Source organism: Limanda limanda, chromosome 4 (genome assembly GCF_963576545.1).
Source record: "Limanda limanda chromosome 4, fLimLim1.1, whole genome shotgun sequence".
Classification (NCBI taxonomy): Eukaryota; Metazoa; Chordata; class Actinopteri; order Pleuronectiformes; family Pleuronectidae; genus Limanda; species Limanda limanda.
The window spans coordinates 28,931,485-28,955,143 of NC_083639.1; the positions used below are offsets into that span (position 1 = coordinate 28,931,485).

The following is a 23,659-nucleotide window of genomic DNA, read 5'->3' on the forward strand; positions in this document are numbered from 1 at the left end:
CTCCTCCCTCTTTCCCTGTTGTAACAGGAGTTTCAAACCTCGTAAAAAGCAAAAGGTTTTTGTTAAAAAGAAAGTTAGAGATGACTTGTCTCTGCAGTGTGAAGGAATGGGAGCCATGCTGAGAGTTAGTGTTGCCAGTGACTGGATTACGAGTTTCATTAGCGTTCCACATTTCCCGCGATCGAGAGGAAATTTATCAGGCTGCGATTTCAAAGAAAAATGTCAGACGCTTTAACAGGAATCTGAAGATTATTTTTTTGCTTTGATCAGGAGAATCTGAATCTTCCTCGACAACATCGAGAGCTAAACTCGTCCAAATACTTTCTATTAAAAAAATAAAAAAAAGCAAACTCTGGGAGGATAAAGGTTTCAGAGTCGAGGCTTCGCTTGATCTTCGGCTAAACGTGAAAGTTCCCCACAAAAAATCTTGCAGTGTGCATCCAGCCGTCAGAGGGAGACAACATTCAAGGCGCAGAATATATCTAAAAAGGAAATACTGTACAATAGTCACATCACAGCCCAGCAGAGAGAGAGAGACAGAGAGAGAGAGAGAGAGAGAGAGAGAAAGAGGCGTTTTCTTTTTAAACATCTGATCTTTTTTTTAGTTTTTAAACATATCATTTTTTCTTTGTTCTTTGTACAAGCAGGTAAAGTCCTCAGTGTCACTGAAGTAAACAGACACACACACACACACACACACACACACACACACACACACACACACACACACACACACACACACACACACAATTCACCAGTGTGTGTTTGTAGCTTTGTTTTCTCTTCTGTACAAGTTGTGTGTGTGTGTGTTGTCGTCACAGGCACACATATAGATACGCACTCACAAACACACACACTCAGATATGCAGGCATGCTCTCTCTTATTCCCACTCACACACACTCACACACACATATTCTCTCTCTCACACACACACACACACAGGCACACACGCTCACAGGTTGGGTTTCAGGTCAACACACAGCACTTGTGCACTTTGTGTGTCCCCCGTGTTGAGGACGACAGGCAGCGTCCTCGGCCAATCAGAAGGAGCTGAGCGCCTCCAGAGCCACTTCATAGCAGAACTTGTACTGTTCCTGAGGAGGGACAAACAGAGCGGAAAGCAAAAGAGTTATTCAGAATCAGAATTCAGAATCAGAATTCAGAATCAGAATTCTTTTTATTTGCCAAGTATATTTGCACATACAGGAAATTGCCTTGGTGTCATTGGTGCACTGAACATAAAACAACAATATAAAAACAACAATATCTAACAAAACAGAATAAAATAGACTAAAAATATACATAATCTCAGAGTTTAATCGAATGTTGGAAGGAATTTGTGTGCTTCAATACAGTCCAGGTGTGTCAGTGTGTGTATGTGTGTGTGTGTGTGTGTGTGTGTGTGTGTGTGTGTGTGTGTGTGTGTGTGCGTGTGTGTGTGTGTGTGTGTGTTGTCACCATTGTCTCCACCATATTAGTCTTGTTGTTCCTCAGCGTTTTGACGGTGTGGAAAACGTCCACGATGTTCTGCTGCTGGATCATCTCGTTGATGCTGCAGATGGCACAGAACGTTCCGGAGCGTCCTCCGCCGGTACTGAGGGGGAGAGGGGGAGAGGGGGAGAGAGAGAGGGAGGTATTTAACATCATCTTCATCATCATCATCATCCTCCTTCTGTAAATTGAGGTGAGAAAGCCGAACTTCAGCTTCCTGATCATGGAGGGAATGAGGAAGGAGAGGAGCCAGGTGACAAATGACCTCAGCTGCTTTTGAGTCCAACAAGTCAGAGACTTAGATTCTCGTCCTCTTCAGGAACTTGTTTTTATTTTTCTCACACTGGAAACTGAGCTATCGAACGCGTCCTCTTCCTCCTCCTCCTCCTCCTCGTGTCAACCTCTAAAACCCTGAACGGATTTTAGTACGACAGATTTGCAGAAGCGAGATGTTTGTTTGTCTCTATCCGATAAATGTGTCGTTCCGTGTTTGAATAGAGAAAATACTTTCTGTTGAGATCGTAAAACAAAGTCTGAGTGATGGTGATTGTTCATTTGATTCAACTGAGTGATTTAATGTGGGTCGTGCATGTAGTCGTTTGATTCACAGATTGTTTAGAGGAGATTTACTCAAACTGTATTTTAATTAATGCCAACAATCAGGTATCTGAGTTTAATGGGTGATAAAAGTACGTTATCTTTAAATATGTGTTGATGACCGGGGGAAAAACAAGTTTAGAATGAAACAACTCTATCCCTCCTGTCTTCTTGTTGATGTTTTTAAACAAGTGGTTGTATTGTCGTCCTGTTTTTTTGTACCTTTGCCAATTCAATTGTTTTCTATATTTCAGTCAACAGTTTTTTTTCATATCGATGTTTATTCTTTGACCTTTTGAGAAAAATCATGTTTCTAATCTTGTGGTTTGTTGGAGATTTTCCTCTGTATAATGTGAACACTTCTGTCTTGTGGGGGTAAATGTGTTAAATGGTTACACATCTATGCAATAAGAAGATAATGTGGCAAATCAGCCACAGTGGAGGTTTGCCCTCTATACTACTATGTTATTATATGATTTTAATTTAGTAAAACACTTAATCAGAAGTAATTACGTCTCTAACAGTAGAATCAAGACGCTTTAAAATGAAAATCACTGCACAGAACACGTCCAGGTTCCGGAAGCTGAATTTAAGACATCCTGGACATTGTACGAATTTAAAGAACAACTATTAAAGTTCAGAAAAGGCAAATTGAGACAGAGAACGACAGGAAGTGACAGATTGAATGTTGAGCACAAAGAAACCTGTCGGGCCAACGAGTCAGAGCTCGGCTAATGGACTCGAGACGTTTGAATTCATTTCTCAAAGTTAAATTTGAAGACTTCAAATAGCGGATAACTTGCAGCGGTGGACAAATGTTCGGCGATGGAAACGTATTCATGTGTTGACTGGTTCTGAGCCTCAATCAGCAGCCGGCGCTCTGCCAGTCAGCGTCAGAGCAGCCGGCATGAAAGCGGCTCCAGACTCTCCCGTCTCACCTGGTTCCAGCTCGACTGCTCCACTCTTCACTCTGAATAAAACATCCAGGTACTGAGTGGCAGCAATCACCGATAAAAATAAACTGAATCGCCCGCTGCTGCTCTGCATTAACACCACGACCAGTAAGAGCTGTTTTCCAATCAGGATCGTTAAGAAAGAAAAGTTCTACGCCTTGTAAAGAAGCTTTTGGAATAAACAGAAGAATCTAATTCTAAAAAGTAATTTTTATTACAATACGTTCCAAGTGTGAATCTGTGAATCTGCTTTGGAATTAGCAACGAACCCTCAGGAGTTTGGATGTGAATGTTTGAGACTCAAATTTAATTTTCAAAGATTTTTCTCTATTTACTTATTTTCTGTTAGTTTTATGTGTCAGGTGTTCGCTTCGATTTAGAAGCATGGAATTTGAGAGTGAATACATTTCACAGCTTTGAGATGCTTCTTTGAAAAAAAAACCATTAATATTACAGCTAATTGCTGCAGAACATCGAGAAAACCCAATAAAATCAAGACTGGACAAGACTCTGGTGGTAATGAGGTTCAAGGCAGAGGAGAAGCTTTCCCCTTATCTTTCATAAATGTACAAGAGATGTTTCAGCAAATTAAAATCTGTCTGTCAACAAAACCTTTTCGTTAAAAACAAGCAGCTTTAATAAACTGGCACAAGAACATTAACTAACTACAACTAGAATCTCACAGGAGAGTTCTTCCTCACGTCCACAGTGATGATCTTTCTATCGTATAAAAAAAGGATAAATATATAAAATAGATCCGTCCATTTGCAGCAGCTATAGTTTATATGAGAGTGTAACAGTCAATTCTGATGCAGTTAGTTTGGTGCTTGGTCATAAGTGAAAGTTAAAATCTAAAAATGAATCTACAGAAAGCAAGAAAAATGTCCTTTTAATTATTCTCTGGAAAAGGATCGACTGTGGATTAGGATCGGGAAGTTTGATCACTACAAAAAAGTTACATTGGTTGGAAAATGTGTCCAGAAAGATTTTAATAACCAAACCAACACTGAGAAGTAAGATTAAGATCCAAACCTTCTTATATATTATTGATTATTACTTATATAACCTGTATTATATGTTAACTGCTTGTTTTCAGACATCTCTTCTTTTTTATTTGCCTTATTTCTCCGTCTTCGTGAAACCAGCTCACGTTTGTTTCATTCTCAACGATTCAGGGACTCGAGTGGAATTCAGTAATCAGTTTGTTTGGAGCCACAACAATTTCTGAACTAAATCCTGTGCAATAAAGATTCTGACGGAACAATGGGCCAGTCAATGTCGTCGGTTAACACCTTGAACCGCATCACTCGATTTTAAGCTGCTACAACATTAGAGTCGTGTGTCCTGAGTGGACGGTTCAATATCTTTGTTTGTCTCCTCCGTCTTAAAATGTGTATTTCTATACGGCGTGTAAATGAAAGAAGCCGAGAGAGAGATTACTGTGTTAAGTGCTCTGCTTCTCAATTCTCCACCAGGTCCCCGCAGTGTGATTTGCAGAAAATGAGACATGTGTTCAGCATTTAAAGACCCATCAGACTCCAACCTCTCGGACAAGTGGAGAGCAGAAGAAAAAAATAATCAATTTCACCAACTGCTGATTGAACCATCATGTTTCTCCTTATCTCTGGTATTACTGAGTCTGGGAAATCAATAGCTGCGGCTGATTAGCCGGCGCTGGCGTCTTCAGCCCGAAGCCGAGAACAGCTTTCACCCCCGTCACTCACATTCTGCTGCGGCGTGACAGCCGGGGGGGGGGGGGGGGGGGGGGGAGACGGTGCTTAGGAAAGAAATTGCTCCTGAATGATTTCGGTTGCCTGTATCTAAATTTACAACTATTTCAATACAACAAATGAATTTGGGCACATTTGAAAATGATGGACGAGTTATTGTGTAGTGTTCTTTGTGCGTTAACACACAGGACAGAGTTAAACATTTGGAATCGATTGATCGGATTGATCGAAGTCACGGGTCAAACGATCGGATGTGAACCGTCTGTTTGTTTCATCACCGTGACAACAGGCGTTTCACCACCGGTCCTGTGCATCAGGGTCAATAGATGAGTTAGGAGCCCAGAGTTAGCAGCAGCTCTTATAATAATATTAGGGCTGGGCAAGTTAACTCGTTTCAATGGAGTTAACTCGAGTTAACTCAAGTGATGAGTTAACTCGATTAATTATTTTATCTCGCATTCACTCAGGTTTGATTATTTATTGTTTTATTGTGAAAGTCAGGCTTTTATTTTGTGAAAGTCTGTTGCTGACTGCTGCAGAACAGGAAAAAAGAAAATAATTGGCGGATAAACAATCGAGTTAACTCATCACTTGAGTTAACTCGATTAAAACGAGTTAACTTGCCCAGCCCTAAATAATATATATATAAATGATATAATAATTATAATAATATGTTATGTTATACAGCGCCTTTCAAATATAAAATGCAGCATGGAATCCATTGAAATATATTCAATTACGTGAAGTAAGATCAATAAGAAGACGTTAGCAAATAGACAAAAAACATAAATAAAAAAAAATATACGCTGGAAGATAAAATTAATTAAAAGCAAGATGATATGAAAACGCTGTTTCTTTCAATGACTGTAGATGTACTAACATTACTTTTACTAACATTAAACGTTGTCGTGATCCAGCAGTTAGCAAAATATGGATTGACAGTTGATTTTGCACACAAAAGTATTTATAAAACTGTCACTTAATAACACAAATAACTGGTTTCTTACAAGATCTAACCAGCAGTCGACACAAATCTACATGGATATAAACGTAGAAACAATCGATAATCCATATATTTCAGATTCTTTTGTTCTGAAAGTTTGTTTTAACCAAAAACTGAAGTTTTGCAGCAGCTACAGGAAACGAATCAATGCCAGTTCTGATTGGCCTAACGAGCTGTGACAGAGGAAGCTGATTGGATGAGCACCAGTGATGTGCGGAAAGCAACGTTTGCAGTGTGTGTGTGCATGGGAGCGTTTGTCTTTGTGTTATTGTTGCTGAGCTTCCCTGTTATCTCTTGTGTATAGATTTCCCAGCCTCCGGCATTGAAGCTTCATTTGTTCTGCTCAGATAAAAACATTTATATAAACATGTGGGAATATATATATATATATATATGTGCATTAGAAGATCTGCTGTAACGTAAACAATACTGGATATAATGTCAATAATTGCATACGGAGAATGGAATATCAACACTAGACTAGAATGATGTTCGCACACTTCAGACGTATCTGGACTGTGATGAATGTTGAGTTCAGACCATTTGTATGTTTGACAGAAAGAGAAATGGACGAATCCTGTGATATCGTTTATTCCATATATCATCTTAATGGTGGTTGTATGGTCTTAGGAGTGTGTGTGTGTGTGTGTGTGTGTGTGTGTGTGTGTGTGTGTGTGTGTGTGTGTGTGTATGTGTTCTTTTTACGAGAAGTGCACTTTATCATTGTTAAGTGTATCTCAAAATCTCTCACCTCTCAGTGCCTCACACATGCAAACACACACACACACACACACACACACACACACACACACACACACACACTAGGGGCACATTTGTCTTTCTTGGATCTTGAGTTGATTTATCATCCTGGCGAGCAGCGTTTTTTTACCGTCTACATTTACATTTACTCGTTGGGCTCATGCTTTTATCCAAAGTGAAAACTGAGGGACGAGACTCGAGCTTCAGTTCAGTCTGGGACCTGGAAGTAAACACTAAGTGCACAATCTGATCAATAAAACAAACTTTGGTAAGAGTGGAAGCAAATTTCTGTAATTTCAGCCGCTTGTAGATTGTTTCATCACCGAAAGAACCTCAAACAAGAAGTCTCATCTCCTCCTGGACTCTCTTTAAGGTCTTCACTGTGCATGATGGAGGCTGAATGTAGAAGAGTAAGGAAACCAAGGCCTGTACCAAGAGCTGAGCCAGGAGAGGCCTGAATATCCTACTGGCCTTCCTGGTCATCAAACGTGACAGGAAGGTTTATCGTGACCCTGGTTGGGACGAGGGAAAGTCTGGGAATGACGTGGTGGAGAATAGGGTTGCAAAGGGGTGGAAAGTTTCCGGTAAATTTCCGGAAACTTTCCACGGGAATATTAAGCACGGGAATTTTGGGAATTTTGAGGAAAAAAAAAACTATGCAAATTAAACGCTGAGCAATAAAAACATCATTCAAAACTCTATTTTAAAGATGTATGGAACGTTGAGTTTCAACCCTCCACTGTGCATTCTTCCATCACATGCACAGATAACTCCCAGCATCCTTCACTCTACAGCAGGGCTATTGAGGCCTGCTGTAGAGTGCAGGACTAGTCAGGTAAGTTTCCATGATATTACTGGGGAAACATATTAGCATGCTGATTGAGGATTGTTCATCTGTTCATCTAGCCTATTTCCATTCATTTATCCATCAATTGTAAAATATTTTTACAGACTATTCCAATTGTTTGGCTAACTATTTATATCTCTGGCATTGCATTAGTGTTTTTCTACAAACTTTTTTCTCATCTTATTCTACAGAACAATGCCACGTGCACTCTCTCATGTGTGGAGACATTTCACCCCATCCAATGTAGAAGGAAAGGCTGTGTACATTTGCAAATACTGTGCAAAGACCTATGTTAAGAATGACACAACGATGCAGAAGCATATAGTCAAGTGCCCAAAGTTTCCTCAGGGCTCAAATCAGCCTATGACACAACAAAATGTTTATATTTATGTCTGTATATGACAAGGTAAACACAGTTAGTATAAATTACCCACAAAATTTCCAGTTTATTCCCATTTATTCCCATTCCCGTTAATTCCCGTATATTCCCGTTAATTCCCGTTAATTCCCCTGGAAAGTTTCCAACTTTGAAAATTCCCGGAATTTACAACCCTAGTGGAGAATGATTTAAAGTTCAGTTGTAAAGAAGGGAGCTTTCCTATTTTCCATCTGAGACACAGTAAGGAGTCTACGTGGGACCTGTGAGATCAACGGGGGGGAATGACAGGTATATCTGGGTGTCATCTGCGTAACAGTGATATGAGGAGCAATGAGAGTGGATTATTGAACCTAAGGGATAAGTGTACATCACAAACGAAGGGCCCTGGGGCGCTCCTGTGGCGAGAGGATGAAAGTCTTTCACTTCTTTCCCTACTGTTTTTTCCCAGCATGCATGTGTGTGTGTGTGAACTTACAGGCAGTGCACCACCGTCCTCCCATCTCCTCCGTCATACTGCTCCTGCCACTTCGCCAGCCGCCGGACCAACTGGAGGATGGAGCGCTTGGAGAGGGGCGTGTCCCTGTAGGCCGGCCAGCCAATGAACTGGAAGTGCTGCACCAGGCGGTAGCCGTCCTGTGGCTGATGAGGAAGAGGAGGAAGAGGAGGTGTGAAGATCAGGGGTGTTATCGCCATAGCCGTCATCGTCACAATCAACGTCATGCAGTCACCCCCCATTGGGGAATGTGGAAGTGAGTAAACAACAGAAAAACCTCTCAAGTGCTCCAGTGTGTGTGAAATATAAAACCTCACATCATTGTCTTAGTTGTGGTGGAGCTAGTGTTTCTCCAGATTAAGATCAAATTGTATTCTCTTCAGAAATAATGTGTTTAAAACCTTCATTAACCTTGAATACCTTCACGGGACATCAGTGGAGAAACGAGCACGTTGGTGTTTTATTCTTTCTACGTTATAATCTGGAAATGACTAAAATGTTCTTTATGAAACTGTGATTGTTGACACTTAAGTCGCAACCGATCCCGTCTGTCCAAACATTTCCAAACCGAGCGATGATTGCAAAGTGTTTGAAATGAATTTTGGCCGAGTAATCTAATCTGGTTTAGTGGAATCTTAAAACATGTAAATGTTGTCAAATCTGAGGTGATTTATGTAGAAGTGGAAAATGGAAATTGGCCGTGATCGACTCATGACTCACACAGAACCGTTCACAGGCCTTTTGTGCTTTAATTAGTTCTTGTTTGTGCGTAAATTGTTGTTTCAAAAGAAAACAGGATTGGACTCAACAAAGACGACGTCTCGTGAAGCATAATTCAATTTCATGGCAGACGACATGTTTTCAGCCGCGTGGCCCGAGGCGCTTGGCATCCGGCGCCAGAAATACCAAAACCTGCCGTCACTGTCAGAGCGATTTCCCACTCGGTTTTGCCAGACACACATATGCACGGTAACGCTTCCACACAAAACAGATACGGCAGAATCTTCTCCTCCGAATCCTTCCCTCAAAGCGTTTCTCTTCCCTCACTCTTCTACTCTCTCCTTCCTCGTGTGATGGCTTAGTGGTTGGTGGTGCAGCCTCGGTGAGGTCGCCGCTGCTCTCCCAGTGTGTGAGATGTGCTGTTGTGGTGATGATATGAACCATTTTCACGCTCGACTGCTGATGTGTTCGAGAGGAGAGAGAGAGAGAGGGAGAGCGCTGGAAAATAGAGAGGAGGGTAGTGGGGAGTTCACTAAGCACTAGAGGAGCTCGCAGACAATAGGGCCGAGCTGGAGTTGTGCCGTCATGGATGGCTGATAGAATGAGATGAGAAGGGAGTAACAAGAGGGGGGGGATTGGGGAAATGGGGGGGGGGGATCAAAGGGAGAGGTGAGTTGAGAAAAGAACGGAAGAAGAAAGGACAGAGATGAGGAACAAGACAGCTAATGGAGAGGAGTCTTCACATCCGAGCGTCTATGGAGGAACTCAGTAAACCAGGACTGTGTGATCGCCCGGGTGCTGCAGTGAGTTTGTGTTGCAGCTGGTTTCATCTCGAGGAAAGTAAAGGTCACGTGAAATGAAAAATGCCCTTTTCTGTGTTCTTATATCCCGTTTCCCAGGTGCATCTATTGTTATCTGTCAAATACATGTCGAGGAATACATCGGAAAACTTAAATTCCTTTTGTGTTTCTCTCAAACGAATGGCAGGCGATCTCCGGTAGCTTAAAGTTTCAATCCACATCCAGTGTTGTGTGTGAAACTATGAAGGATATCACACTGAGTTTCTTTTTTAAGGGACAAGAGTAAAAATGAATGCAAAAAAAACCATTGTGGCTTTTAAAGTCTGTTACCCTTTTATAGATCATAAAAGTGATAAGAAATCCTGCTTCCACCTTTTGGCAGGATTTTGTAAACATGATAATAATGATGTGAAATAACTCTACTGAACAGAATTGATCCCTGACCTCCACCTCATCATCCAGCTGCAGTGATCAGCCTCAGAATGGTCTTGAATAAATACATTTTAGAACAAAGGGAGATGTTATCTGGTCCACAGCTTTGGTTTGAGACCTGTGAAGGTGACTGAAGGTGACGTGTGGACGTACCCGGGCCATGTTGCAGATCCTGAAGATCCGGTTGATGATGTCTTCATCGATGTCCGCTGATATGAACTCCACTTGAATGGGACCATAGCAACACGAGCTCTTCTCTGGCCAGTACTGCATACATAACTGAAGGGGAAGAGATGGAGTGAGGAGGTAGAAGGAAGAGAAAGATGAAAAAAAAATGCTTTTAACGGATCCATTCCAATTAAGTTCTTTCAAAAAGCATAAATAAATATTACCAGACATGTTTTCACAAATTCTTGTGAACCCGAAATTTGCAATTAACACTGGTTGGAGATGAGGAAACTAAATCTGACGTGATTAAATGTGTTTCTTCAACTTTCCCTTCCCATCTCAAATTAACATGTTGGTTTTCATGTGCAAACATAGTTTCATAGTTCAAGCAGAAAACAGTCAACAAATCATTGTTCCCCAATAATTGTGCTGACGAGAGGAACAAAGACACTTATTATTATCTTGTCAATGACAAAGTGAGAGAGAGAGAGAGAGAGACTGTATATTTATAACTAGAATAATAATATTATATTATTCTTGTTTGTTTTTTAATATATATATATATTTGTTGTACTATCCACTCCAGCAGCACAAGAACACTTCCATACTGACACTGAGGCAATCACTGTATTCTGTACCATAGGGTCAGACCCACTCATGTATCTATAATATGTTGTCCCTTTGTTTCTGTGATTTATGTATGTATGTCGGGGAGGTGTATAAGTGTATAAATGTATAAGCTACTGGATGACCTAAATTTCCCACGGGATTAATCAAGTATCCATCTATCAATCTATCGATCTACTAGGATCTTAGACCTGGAAACGATTCTACAGGTTTACAAGTTAAAATGTGTTTCTCTTCTTTCTAAAATTTAAGCTACGATCGTACAAAACTGTAACTTTCTCCGTTGTTATGGAGCAGTTCTAATTCTAACTCTGTCAATTCATATTCTTTAAAGTTATCTCTCGGCGCATGTGAAGCTCCTGCCGATGTCTCGGCTCCCGGCTGTTCACCGTCTCACTCTGAAAGCTCGACATGTCTTTACCTGCGCTGCGTCCATCTCATTGAGCATCACGATGGAGGAGCAGTTGTAGTCGAACACCAGCCTCCAGAAGTCCCCCATGGTGTTTGGCAAAGGATGCTGGGTAACGATGAAGGCTGCCGGCTGTTTGTGGCTCTGGCGAGTTGAGAAGAAAACATCGAGCGTGACACAAGGGAAGGAAACATCGTGAACGTATCAGCGTCCCCTGTTATCCACTCACGTCCATTAAGGCGGCGTTGATGTAGTTGGAGCTCTCTCCGTCCACAGATATGAGGAACGGGAGACACCTGTCCGCTGAGAGGACGTCCATGCTGCGGTTCTTGTCGTGGTTCCTGGGTAGCAAACCCACGCTGCAGTCCTCTGGACGGACTCTAGGGGTCACTATATTCAGAGTCTGGTAGACGGAGAACAAGTCAATTAACCCGACTACTAATCAAATAAGATGATAGAGCAAAAGACCTGCAGATTGGTGTTTCTAAGAACAAAAGTATCTCATTTTATTCTTTAAACTTTTTGTTTCGCTGAGGCTAACTCAAGGATTACGATGAAATGACCGCTGACGTGTTTCCGAGCTCACCTGGAACTCGTCTTTAATCTGGCTGGAGTTGGTCTGCGGGTCCAGTCTGCTGATGTTGTAGTAAATGGCTCTGAACTCGCACACCGGTATGGCTGTGTTCCCACATAGACACGCCTCCAAGATGGCGTCGTGCACGAACACGTACTGCTCCTGCAACACGATCATCACAGAGGAGTCAGACGACCACACACAGATCTCAGACTTTTATGGTATATTATATTATATATATTCTGGGCAGCCGAGATGTCGATGTTGTTGTAGAAGTTGATGATGAAGGAAAGGAACGCGGACCCAGTACTTACACTATAACAGAGTTTATTACACAGGAGTTTCACAGGTCAAGACGGGCACCATGGTTACACCCGGAGACAATCACAAGCCAGATAGTGAAAGTCTGACTTCCAGGGGTCTTACACACATTTATAAAGAGACTTTGGTTCCACCCAATGACTTCAGGTAAAAGCCGTCCCCCCATGGGATTTCCGACTTGAAGAAGGACATGTTTTTGTGTCTGAAGATGAAGACACATTGGTCAAGAACATTCCTTAACTGGTCAGAGGTCATTCCCAAAGTCAAGGATCATTTAAAAAAAGGGAGAGAACTTCTAAGATAGACATCTGTCTGAGAATGTCTGAGAGACCAGAAGGCAGGCATCATCATCTAAGCCTGTCATTATATTTTAAACGCATGCCAAAATGATCTACTCTGACGAAAATATGACACTTTCACAGGGAAACGCAGGTTGAGCCTCGAGACTCGAGGGAAGTTTCTCACTGCGAGCGCCGACACCTCGGGGGGGCTTCAGTTTGCTCTGCACACTCCTGCTCTCTCAGCAGCCTCAGAGTGAATTAAAGGGCGGGGGGGGTGCAGTGTTTCTGTTGCTCTGGATCAAGTGTGCTCTTTGTGCTCCGACCCGACGAGCTCGCTGCTAAAAGCATCAGCCGCCACTGTGCATGTTAATGTCCCTCTCTCTCTCCCTCTCTTTCTGTCCTGCTATTTCATGGAGTTTCTGTTTCTCCGCCTCACGGCTCTTTGTCTCTCGTCCTCTAACACTCGTCTTTGTCTTTCTGCTGCTTTCGTCTCTGTATCTCTGTCGAATGTCGGCTATTGAGAGGAGAGTTTTAAAAGGCATCACTGAAATCATCTCTTGTGGCCTTTACCTACTGTAGTCGCACACACACACACTGACACACACACACACACACACACACACACACACACACACAAACACACACACACACACACTTTCCTGTTCCTTTTAAAAGATTAATTGCTCTGCGTTGTGTGCTGCAGGATTAGAATAGCTTCAAGCAGCTTCAGCTCTGACACAAATTGCTCCCACACACATTCCAAAGGGGAGGTTAGGATGCATTTAGCTTGGTTTCAAGAGGCATAAAACACACACATGTAAGTGTACACACACACACACACACGGACGCACACACACTAAAGTAGCTTTCAGATCAGCGCTGTCATATGAAAACGCTCAGTGTCGCCCTGGGTAACTTTTCCGAACCCGGCTCTTCTGAAACCCGTTCACGAGTCAGGTCCCGCCTCCGGCTCCGCCTCCGGTCCCGCCTCCGGCTCCGGCTCCAGCTGTCAGCCGGAACATGAGGCTGTTTATTCCTGGGGAAAGTTGACTTTTTCGGATCTGAAAGGTTTTTCATCAGTGGCACAAATGGAATGCAGAGGCGGGACGGATTAGGCGGGCTTAAGGTAGCTTGAGACGAAATGAATATTTCTGTTCCGCAGTGAAACGTTGGGAGAGAGAGACCGACTCTGGAAGCGATTGAAAGTGCCGAATAAGAACAAATGAAGACACTGTGTAAAGGACAGGAAGTAACTGGAGTCCCAGGAGGACGAAACGACTTGAAATGAAATATAAACCTCGGGAAATCAAGGACTTAACTTCACTAATTCATGACTCGGCTTGATTTTCTAATTAAACTAGCGCTGTAATAGTAATAGAGTGATTGCTGAAAAACTACTTGAACCTCATCCGTTCAGTGAAGAGACCGAGTTCTAACTCACCAAAGAAATTACAAATGAATAAAATCACTTGGGCCCTGAAGAAAGTCAAGTAGTTTTAACATGAAAATCATTTTAAGTTTTAACAACTATTTGGAAAAGTAGAAACAACAACGTGACGACAATCTTGCTGTGTAGCTGTGTGTGTGTCAATATGAAAGTAATCTATTACTCTGCAGATGTCCGTTGGCTTGTTGACACAGTTATAGACGGATGATATAAAGCAGAAATCCAGAGACTCTCTTTTTAACCTTCAGCTTCTCCAACATTAAATACAGACACACAAACTGCACAAAGCATGAGCTCACAAGACAAACTGGGCAAAAATCACCACATAAATCTAAAGAGATGTGGAGGTGGACACACTTTCATTTCCTCCTACAGAGGTCAGATTGTCTAATAAAAGCTGTGTTTGTGTGTCTGTGTGCACGCAGCTTCACCTCTGCCCCCCGCGCCAGGTCGCACACCTCTGATCTACGTGCTGCTACGTGTGCGATTGCATTGTGCGTTTCTGCACACCCACCTCCGTCTGCACCATGTTGACTCTCTGCGATCTCAGCTCTCGGATGCAGTTGAAAATGTCCACGACGCCTTCGGTCTCCGCCATGTCCAACATGATGTCCACCGCGATGAAGCAGCCCGTCCTGCCTGCACCCGCGCTGCAGACACACAAGTCAGATTCACACACATCACATCTTTGGCGATGACAACCCTGTTGTGTAGCTTTGAAAACTGCCTTTTATAACTGGACAAACATGTTATGACGATCAATCAGGATTCTTCTGAAGATCTTATATATTTGAGAGTGTATACAAGGGTGGACTCTCTACCTGACACACACACACACACACACACACACACACGGACACACACACACACAGTTTAATACCTCATGTCAGGTGTTAAGGCGACACATCCTGAACTGTAATTCCTTGAGGGAAAAGACGGATGGAGGGACAGAGGAGCAGATGGATGGATGGAGGGAGGGAGAGCATGGCGGGGGGGGAGAGGGAGAGACCGGTGGGACGAGGTTAGAAGAAGTGGTCGTCTCCGGGGAGCGATCAAGGGAGGAAAAGGAGGTGCAGATAGAGGGATGGAGCGGGAGAGCTGCGAGGATGAGGGATGGAGGGATGAGGAGAGGGAGGAGAGAGACCTATCTTTCACTTTGCAATCCCCCCGACGGTCCCCCATAGACAGCTGGAGAGAAGGGGGGGGGAGAGAGAGAGAGAGAGAGAGAGAGAGCATGAGGAGGGAGAGATAAGAGGTGAGAGAGGGGAAGGAAAGATGGAGAGGAGAAAGAGAGAGGAAAGGAGGGAGCGCCTCTGCAGATTACCTGTCAACCCCTGTGATTAATGTTGAGAGCAGGATCCTGCTGGGCCTCTGTGTGTGTGCATGTGTGTGTGTGTGTGTGTGTGTGTGTGTGTGCATGTGTGTGTGTGTGTAGGTGTGTGTGTGTGTGTGTGTAGGTGTGTGTTCTCAAAGCCTGGTGACACAGGCCAGTGGCATCACGCCGCCCCCTGGAAATTGGAAGTGACGGCCATAAGTTGCTGCCTGTCCGTCCACATACTGCTGGCCCTGTTTGTGTGTCTGTTGTGTGTCTGTTTGTGTGTCTGAGTGTTAAACTTCTCCCTCCATCAATCGGCCGCTCGGTTTCTGTCCCGGTCGTTTACACAGGAGCAGAATCCTGCGTGATGGATCAGCCTGCTCACTGTCTTTTTACATTCACAGACACTTCTCTTACTTTATCATTCTAGTATAATAAACTGATTATTTAATTGTCCCTGGACATTGCACCGATGGAGTCTGTGTTTTCTTTCTTGTTTTTAATTTTGTGCTTTTACCATGTGCCTCTGGGGACAAACGGAGTTGTTTTTGAATTTAAAATTGAATAAAAGAAATTGTTAAATAATAATCTAGTAAATATGCAGAAACATGCAAACTATAAATACAAAGGTAAAAACTAGGGCTGGGCAAGTTAACTCGTTTCAATCGAGTTAACTCAAGTGATGAGTTGACTCGATTGTTTATCCGCCAATTCTTTTCTTTTTTCCCGTTCTGCAGCAGTCAGCGACAGACTTTCACAAAATAAAAGCCTGACTTTCACAATAAAACAATAAATAATCAAACCTGAGTTAATGCGAGATAAAATAATGAATCGAGTTAACTCAGCACTTGAGTTAACTCGATTGAAACGAGTTAACTTGCCCAGCCCTAGTAAAAAGGGAACTGCCCTAAACTGTCCCAGCTCATGATGTGTGTGTGTGAACAGAGACTCGTCCTAAACGCTTTGAGTCGGGCAGGTTAGTAGTTTAATTCCCTCTCTGGCCACTCACAGGTATTTGTTGCAGTGAGCCGTAAGGCCACTAAATGAAATACATTCAATTAAAATGCCTGAGGCGATATGAGGAATCTGCTCCGAACCTTTTTTCATAGCTTGTCAGGGCGCTGACCTTTTCAAGCTGACAGCCCGGCCCCCCCCCCCGGTCCCCTGGTTGAACTGCGACGTCCCGTAAAGAGCAGAACATGCAGGTTAAATATATTGCCACCATGGGGATCTTCAAACTGTCATCTCTCTGTTCCTCCTCCATTCCGGGAAGATGATGATGATGATGGCGGCGGCGGCGGGATAAAAGCAGGCGGGAGGTGAATCTCTTTTCTCTTTTTTTCTCTGGTGGCCACTTTTTCTAAAGGTTAACGCCATCGATCCAATTTGCGGACGAGGGAGATTGGTTTGTGTGTGTGTGTGTGTGTGTGTGTGAGATCGTATTGATACTGATAATCTGATAACTGGTTTTATTGGAGGAGGAGCGGGGGGGGGGAGCGGAGGAGAGGAAAAAATGAAAAAAGATGATTTGCTGTGTGCAGCTTGGATACTATTCAATACAACAGCTTTATTATTGAATAATACAGACTAAACTCTCATCTGATTTATTCTAAAGTAAAAAGGGCATAAAATAGAGCTTTTAGAAAAATGGGGATTCAATAATAATTTGTTTGTGCAATGAAGTGAAATTCTGGTTTTGATAAGGTTTAGTTTCACCACATCAATTATGATTATGGTTACAAGGAGAATCGTATAAATTAAGGTGCAGGAAACGTCGTGGTCAAAAGTAAACTTCCTCCTGTTATACGAAATCAAATCCAGATGTATTTTGAGTTTTGCCCATTTATCGTCTGCTAACATGATGGAGGTTTTTAACCTGTACCGTTTTGTGTGGGTGTATCAGTTCAAAAAACAGTATTTATTTTTTGTTTTATAATAACTGTCAATGCCATATTTTAGACATAATGCAAAAGTACAATAAGTGTGTGTGGCCAGGATGATGGGTGGTTTGAATATGACGTGAGGAGTTTATCTTTTAGCTTTTTAAGTCTAATTCAAATGAACTTATCCTCATAGAAAGTAAACACCTGAACAAATAGTCTCTCATGGACCAAAGTGCAGAAATAGTTCCAATTAGCACAATAACAACAAAACTAGGGCTGGGCAAGTTAACTCGTTTAATCGAGTTAACTCAAGTGATGAGTTAACTCGATTGTTTATCCGCCAATTATTTTCTTTTTTCCTGTTCTGCAGCAGTCAGCAACAGACTTTCACAAAATAAAAGCCTGACTTTCACAATAAAACAATAAATAATCTAACCTGAGTTAATGCGAGATAAAATAATTAATCGAGTTAACTCATCACTTGAGTTAACTCGAGTTAAAACGAGTTAACTTGCCCAGCCCTAAACAAAACACAACAACTCTATGTGTCAAACATAATTACTGGTGATTATGGTGCTGAGTGTACACACGTGTGTAAACACAGTAAAAAGTGATTGGCATCTTAACCGAGTTTAATCCTGATTTAAAGGGACTCTTACCTTTGTTGCATTTGAGAATTACAGCACATTCAAATCATTCCGCCTTCCTCCAATGCCCCACCCCCTCGTTCCCATCCGCTGTGTTTTTTTGAAGAAACTTTATTTACAAGCAGACTTACAATCTACTGCCTCCGCGCACGCACGTGAGTTTTTGTTTACCAAAGCAATGGATCCGGTAAGTTATATACATTTACATTCACATGCCTTGATGACGCGGGCCCGAATGCGCCACAAGAAGCAGACGGAAAACCTGCATGTCCATGCAGCAAACAGACAGGTCTGTCGGCCAATAAGGTCCTTCGGTCCGAAGAATTTTATTGGTTGAAGTTTTCACTAAATATTATGAGAGTGAAATAATTGTTTGTTTTTACTCCTGGTGGCTCTGTCTTGCATTTTAGAGTGTCATGACCTTATTAATACCAATTTAACCTTATCCACAAAAAGTGTAAAAATGCAACAAAGGTAAGAGTCCCTTTAAATTATGTTAAACAAAAAATTGGTAATATGCCTGAATTAATCCAATCAAAATAGAAAACATACTGAAAGACTAACAAACAAACCAAAGGAACACTGTGTGTGTGCTTGTTTATCACGCTTTGTGTTGCTCTGGCCCTGTGAGGCTCTAAACAGCCGAGTGAGACACTGTGTTGGTTTTGTCCTGGTCTGGGAGTTCAGTTTATCTGCTGAACCGAACCTGTGACTGTGGTCGCTCACCTGCAGTGCGCCACGATGGGCCCGGCGTCCGGCGGGTTGAGGAACTTGACCTGTCGGATGAAGCCCAGCAGCCCGGTGGCGTAGCAGGGAACGCCGTGGTCCGGCCAGCTGGTGAAATGGAACTGCCGGAGCTCGCGGATCTCGTGGTGACCCTTCTGAAAAGAAACACACACAGGCGTAAGATTCTGCCTCTGCGGGAAAAGCCCACGGCCATTTTGAGGAAGACCAGGAGATGAATCACGGATCTTTGGCTCCGTACGGAGAACAAATCGATCTGGTGGAGGTGGAGATCGGCTCTTGGGCCACTTCTGAGAACAAGAGGCTCATTTGACTAATTGACAGGAAAAATCTGAAGAAGCCGATGGACATTCTGACTCCACCGAAACAAAGATGAAGTGATTTCACAAATCTCACGATGATCCTTTTAGGAAAGGAAGTGTCACGGCTCGGTTCGGTCGCCTGATTTGAAAGAAGATGATATCTTTCTGCGAGAGCTAAAATATCACAAGAGCTCAAAGATGAACAGAATAATGTGTTATTTGCAACTATGAAATTGAATATAGTGAGAAAAACACTTTGATGTCAGCGGTGAAAAAGGTGGCTGGAGAGAAATGTTTTTTTTTAAAGATTGAGATTAAAAAATAAATCCAAATTGCAACTTTCTCAGAGATACAGAAATGGACAGATTAGTGCAAAACAATAGAGATGATAGGGAAATGAAAATGGCGAGAGGCTTCTGTTGTGGCTCCGCGTGTGATAGCATCTTGACATTTTAATGACGGACTTTCGAGAAACGGGAAGAGCTTGTAAATACTTGAATGTGTTACAATGGGAACGATAATACGACATTCTGATGATTAATAGATTGATATGAACAAATCGTTGTCTTCAGAGTTTCCTGTTCAACAGAAGAAGAATCAAGACGTTAGTTCTGGTTCAGTCCAGATCCGGCTGCCGATGGTTGGACGCAAGAAACTTTAAAGTTGTTATGACGAGAATCATTCGTTTCTAGAGACCTGATTTTCACAGTGTTTGAAATTCTGCAAAAAGTAAAGAAATGTTTATGATGTTATAAGTACAAGTAGTTTGTCTGTTCAGAGGATTACAAAAAAAACCACTGAGGCAACGCGTTGAGGATTGACTGAAGTTAAGGAAACTAGGATTTGTTTGTTTTGTCATGGACAATATGACTGAAACCAGTGGAAACACAGCTGACCTTGTCCTAAATTAAGATTTGTAAAGTTGCTGCAGTGGTGGTGAGTTCAAGTATTACAACAATTCTTTCTGCGACATAGTAGATAGTAGATTTTTCTCTATTTAAATTATTATCATCATATTCATATCATCTTTATGGTCCGACTGGTCAATAGCTGCACTGATTTGTTCTCAGAGCTGTGATATTGTAGGCAGCAGATTACAGAGTTAGCAAATATCTGTTTAACATGTTGGTTCTATCAGCAACTGAAAGACAGACGCATCCCTTGAGAGGTGGTGGAGCAGAGACACGGAGCTAAAAGAGGAAACCTATTTGATTCACAGCCACCAGGGGGCCAGATGATCGTGTTTATCTGTAACCTATTAACTTGATGTTAATTGACAGGATTGGTGAATCCTGTCAATGAAGCTTCTGGGACAGCTCGGTGGATTCTGTCACATTCAGACCTGTCGGGTTTTAACCGTGTAGCTCTGAAGGTGCGTGCCAGTTTGCTGAAGACAGGCGACTACACTCCATCAGCCTGAAGCCTCGAGATCCAACTCCTCTCGGGGCATCCAGCCACATCTCTCCTCCCGGGACGGATTCATTTCCCAACTTTTTGACAGCTCGCAAAACGCTGCATTAGATATGTACGACCCTTTCTTCAGCTTCCAGCAGTCGGAAGTTTAAGTCACAGCAGCACCGGCCGGCCCCGGTTTTAATAATTCACGCCGACGGATCGTCTTATACTGTTGGAAGCTCAACGGATCTTAAACTGTCCTCCTCAGTTCACTTTGCTCTCCGAGAATAGATCCGAGAGGAAATTGCTCTTTGGAAAAAAGCGCCCGTTTCTGTTCTGGTACAGACAAGGTTGCGGTGAATTGTTTGCTTTGGCTGAGTTTCCTGTGATCACTTGAGAAGCCGGCAGACGCGAGAGAGTCAGAGGTAGAGGTCGAGAAACGGAGACGCACGGAGATGAGAGGGAAAGTGAGACGGAGGGAAAGTGGTGTCGTGGGGAAGGATGAAGAAACGCAGACACACAAAGAGAGAGACGGAGACGCAGGGAAGCCAGACAGGAGGAAAATAAAACCCAGAAGAAGCAGGAGGTGATTTGCTAACTCGACTTTCCATTGATTTGCTCTCTTGTGATGTTGAAATTACTTCTGTAAATCGATAGACGCCAGCCGAGGCCTCGCATCCATGACGGGCTGGTTTTAAAAAACATAAAAGCATCAATTTCTACGATTCTCTTCATATTTTAAATTTCTTATTAAGACAAATTGGCAACGGCTGAGGGACAGAATCTCTCGTTGTTCTGCAGTGAATCTTCATGAGGCACAAACACTGGTATTTAAGTTAAGAGACAAACTTTCTCCTCAGTTCTATTCCAGCTCAACAAGTCCAGATAATGTTAATCGTTTCAGCTGCTGGTGAATAACAAATTATACACACGGCTTCGAGGTGTTAGATTCCTCGAGCACTTTATTAGGAACAGCTTTCTCATAATGGGTTTCCTCCCGTTGCTCTCAAAACATCTCCAGGTCTTTGAGATATGACTTCATCAGTGTCTGCTCCAGGTTTACAGCATTTCTACGATGTAATGATTCTGATTCTGATGTTCTACCGAATCCCAGTGGTGTTGTACTGGTTTCCGGTGGTGAAATGGTAAAGTGGGGACACAAGGCACATGGACTAGCACCAATAGTCAGGATATGACTTTGGCATTCAAACTTTGATTGAATATCTTTAAAGCTGACCCTGTGACCTCACCCTCTTTTGTAGGATTTCATTTCACTCTGCGTTTCCGTGTTTTCCATCAGATGCTTAAACGGGATTAAAGTTCAAGGGACTTTGGAAGTTTGGTCACAAAAGGCCCGAGCAACCGTTTATCTATAAAAAGCCCATAATTGTCCTTTTTCGCATATTACTGGAAGATCTCCTTCAGGTCGAGTGTTGAGGAATAACACAGGAGAACCAACCGTTCCCTGGAGACATGTGAACGTGTCCAACAACAGACAGACACACGTCCACTGGGGGGGGCCGGGGGGGTTCTACAGATGCACATACAGTAAGCACTTGGTTCTGCAGCTCCCTCAGTCCAGCTGTCTAATCTGTGTACTGTGTGTGAGCTGGTCCTCATCCTGCTGGGATTCTGTTTGCTTCTGCTTGCTTTGTCCAGATCCCTGAGCCACTGACCAGCCTGTGTTCTGCTGCTCTGGATCCATTGGACGTGTCTGACGCCCGTTTCTTGACAGGGTGCGAAAAACACTGTAAAACTATAGTTTGTACAAATTCTTCCGACGAGTGTCTGACCCCTTCAGGCTGAGTGTGGTTTCCTGTGATGATTTCATGTCCATCATGTTTGTGTTGCTCTCACACACACACACACACATACACACACACACACACACACACACACACCCTGTCATCCTCGGTGCTGAATTAATCTCCTTGGTCGTGTCATTAGAAAACCTTTTCATTAAGAACCTGTTCCCACTACTGACTGCAATTAAAGCTGTTTAACTGTGGTGCACAACCTGGAAACTGTCCTTACCTCCGTCACACACACACACACACAGACACACACACACACACACACATACACACACACATACAAACACACAGGCGCAAAAACCTACTGTAGTTTAAAGATAGTGAATTTCGTATAAGTGTGTTCGTGTGAGTGGTGTGTATTTCTACTTATGCATACAGCAGAATGACAGGCATTTCAAAAGCAGCTTTCCTTTGAATTTTTGAGTACTTGGGGGGGGCGCACACACACACACACACACACGCACACACACACACACACACACACACACACACACACACACACGCACACACACACACACACACACACACTCAGAGGTGGTATGGATTAATAACTTGCTAAATGAGCTGACAGCGAGGACTCGAAGACTCGTCTTCATAAGCTGCTTTCACACGAGTGACGGGGGGGGGGAAGGAAATACAGGATTGAAGAAGAAGTAGAGAGACACAGAGAGGGAAGAGAGAGAGAGAAACACATCAGAGAGCAGGAAGGAAAGATGACGGATGTGCAGTGGTGACGTGTTAATATATGCTTTTATTTGTGTGTTTATATATATTTTTATTTGTGTGTTAATATATATATATTGTTATTTGTGTGCATATATATATTTTTATGTGTTTTTATTTGTCACTGTACAGTTTGAGCTTCTACTTGGAAAAAGGAGGGATCCAAACCCCCCCCCCCATTATAAACAAAATGGCTGTCTTCCTCTTCACAACCAAACCTAAACCATTTCAAGCTATTAATTATTATTATGAAGCAGAATATGTTTCCTTTAAATGAAATAACTAAAAATGGAAAGAGGACTTTCAGTATCTGTCTATGCTGTTTTGACAATACTTTTGTAAAGTATATGAAATAAATGAGTTGGTGAAATAAGAAACAATGGATGAGCCGTGATGAGAAAGAGCGATAATAAAAGAAGAGAAAAGGGATTGAAAACATCACAGAGTGGTTTTCAGAAAATCAAGGATTTGGATCCGAGCCCTGTTTTCTTCTGGTGAAGTGTTTACGCTGATTTCCATTCACTGTACAGAGCCTCGTAAAAAACTGCATCACAACAGTGACGGCACATTTCCCGCTTCCACCCGTCTCCTCTCCTCTCAAATCCCCCCCCCCCGCCTGATTACAAGGGCCCCAATTACTTGTCGAGCGTCCTCTTAAACAGCGAGAAACAAACAAATAACAACGCTCGCTCGCCTCAAATCCCCAATCACACATCGGCTAGAATGCTAATCCAGGTTTCGGTCTTTTGAAAAGAACAAATAAATGGAGGCGATAAGTAACGAGCAACAATGAGAGAAGCTGAG

At 42.7% G+C, this 23,659-nt stretch overlaps 1 protein-coding gene across 1 annotated transcript in view; it reads right to left on the bottom strand.

Annotated features, from left to right (window-relative positions):
- Positions 1-1,041: 1,041 nt before the first annotated feature.
- ptprt (protein tyrosine phosphatase receptor type T) overlaps positions 1,042-23,659 on the bottom strand; it is a 247,061-nt gene continuing 224,443 nt past the window's right edge. Inside the window, exons 30-38 of the mRNA XM_061070022.1 lie at positions 18,604-18,758; positions 14,547-14,682; positions 11,996-12,145; positions 11,639-11,812; positions 11,422-11,553; positions 10,359-10,484; positions 8,236-8,399; positions 1,460-1,595; positions 1,042-1,095 (exon numbers count right to left, since the gene is read on the bottom strand). Coding sequence (XP_060926005.1) covers positions 1,042-1,095; positions 1,460-1,595; positions 8,236-8,399; positions 10,359-10,484; positions 11,422-11,553; positions 11,639-11,812; positions 11,996-12,145; positions 14,547-14,682; positions 18,604-18,758 — 1,227 coding nt within the window. The remainder of the gene's footprint in view (positions 1,096-1,459; positions 1,596-8,235; positions 8,400-10,358; positions 10,485-11,421; positions 11,554-11,638; positions 11,813-11,995; positions 12,146-14,546; positions 14,683-18,603; positions 18,759-23,659) is intronic.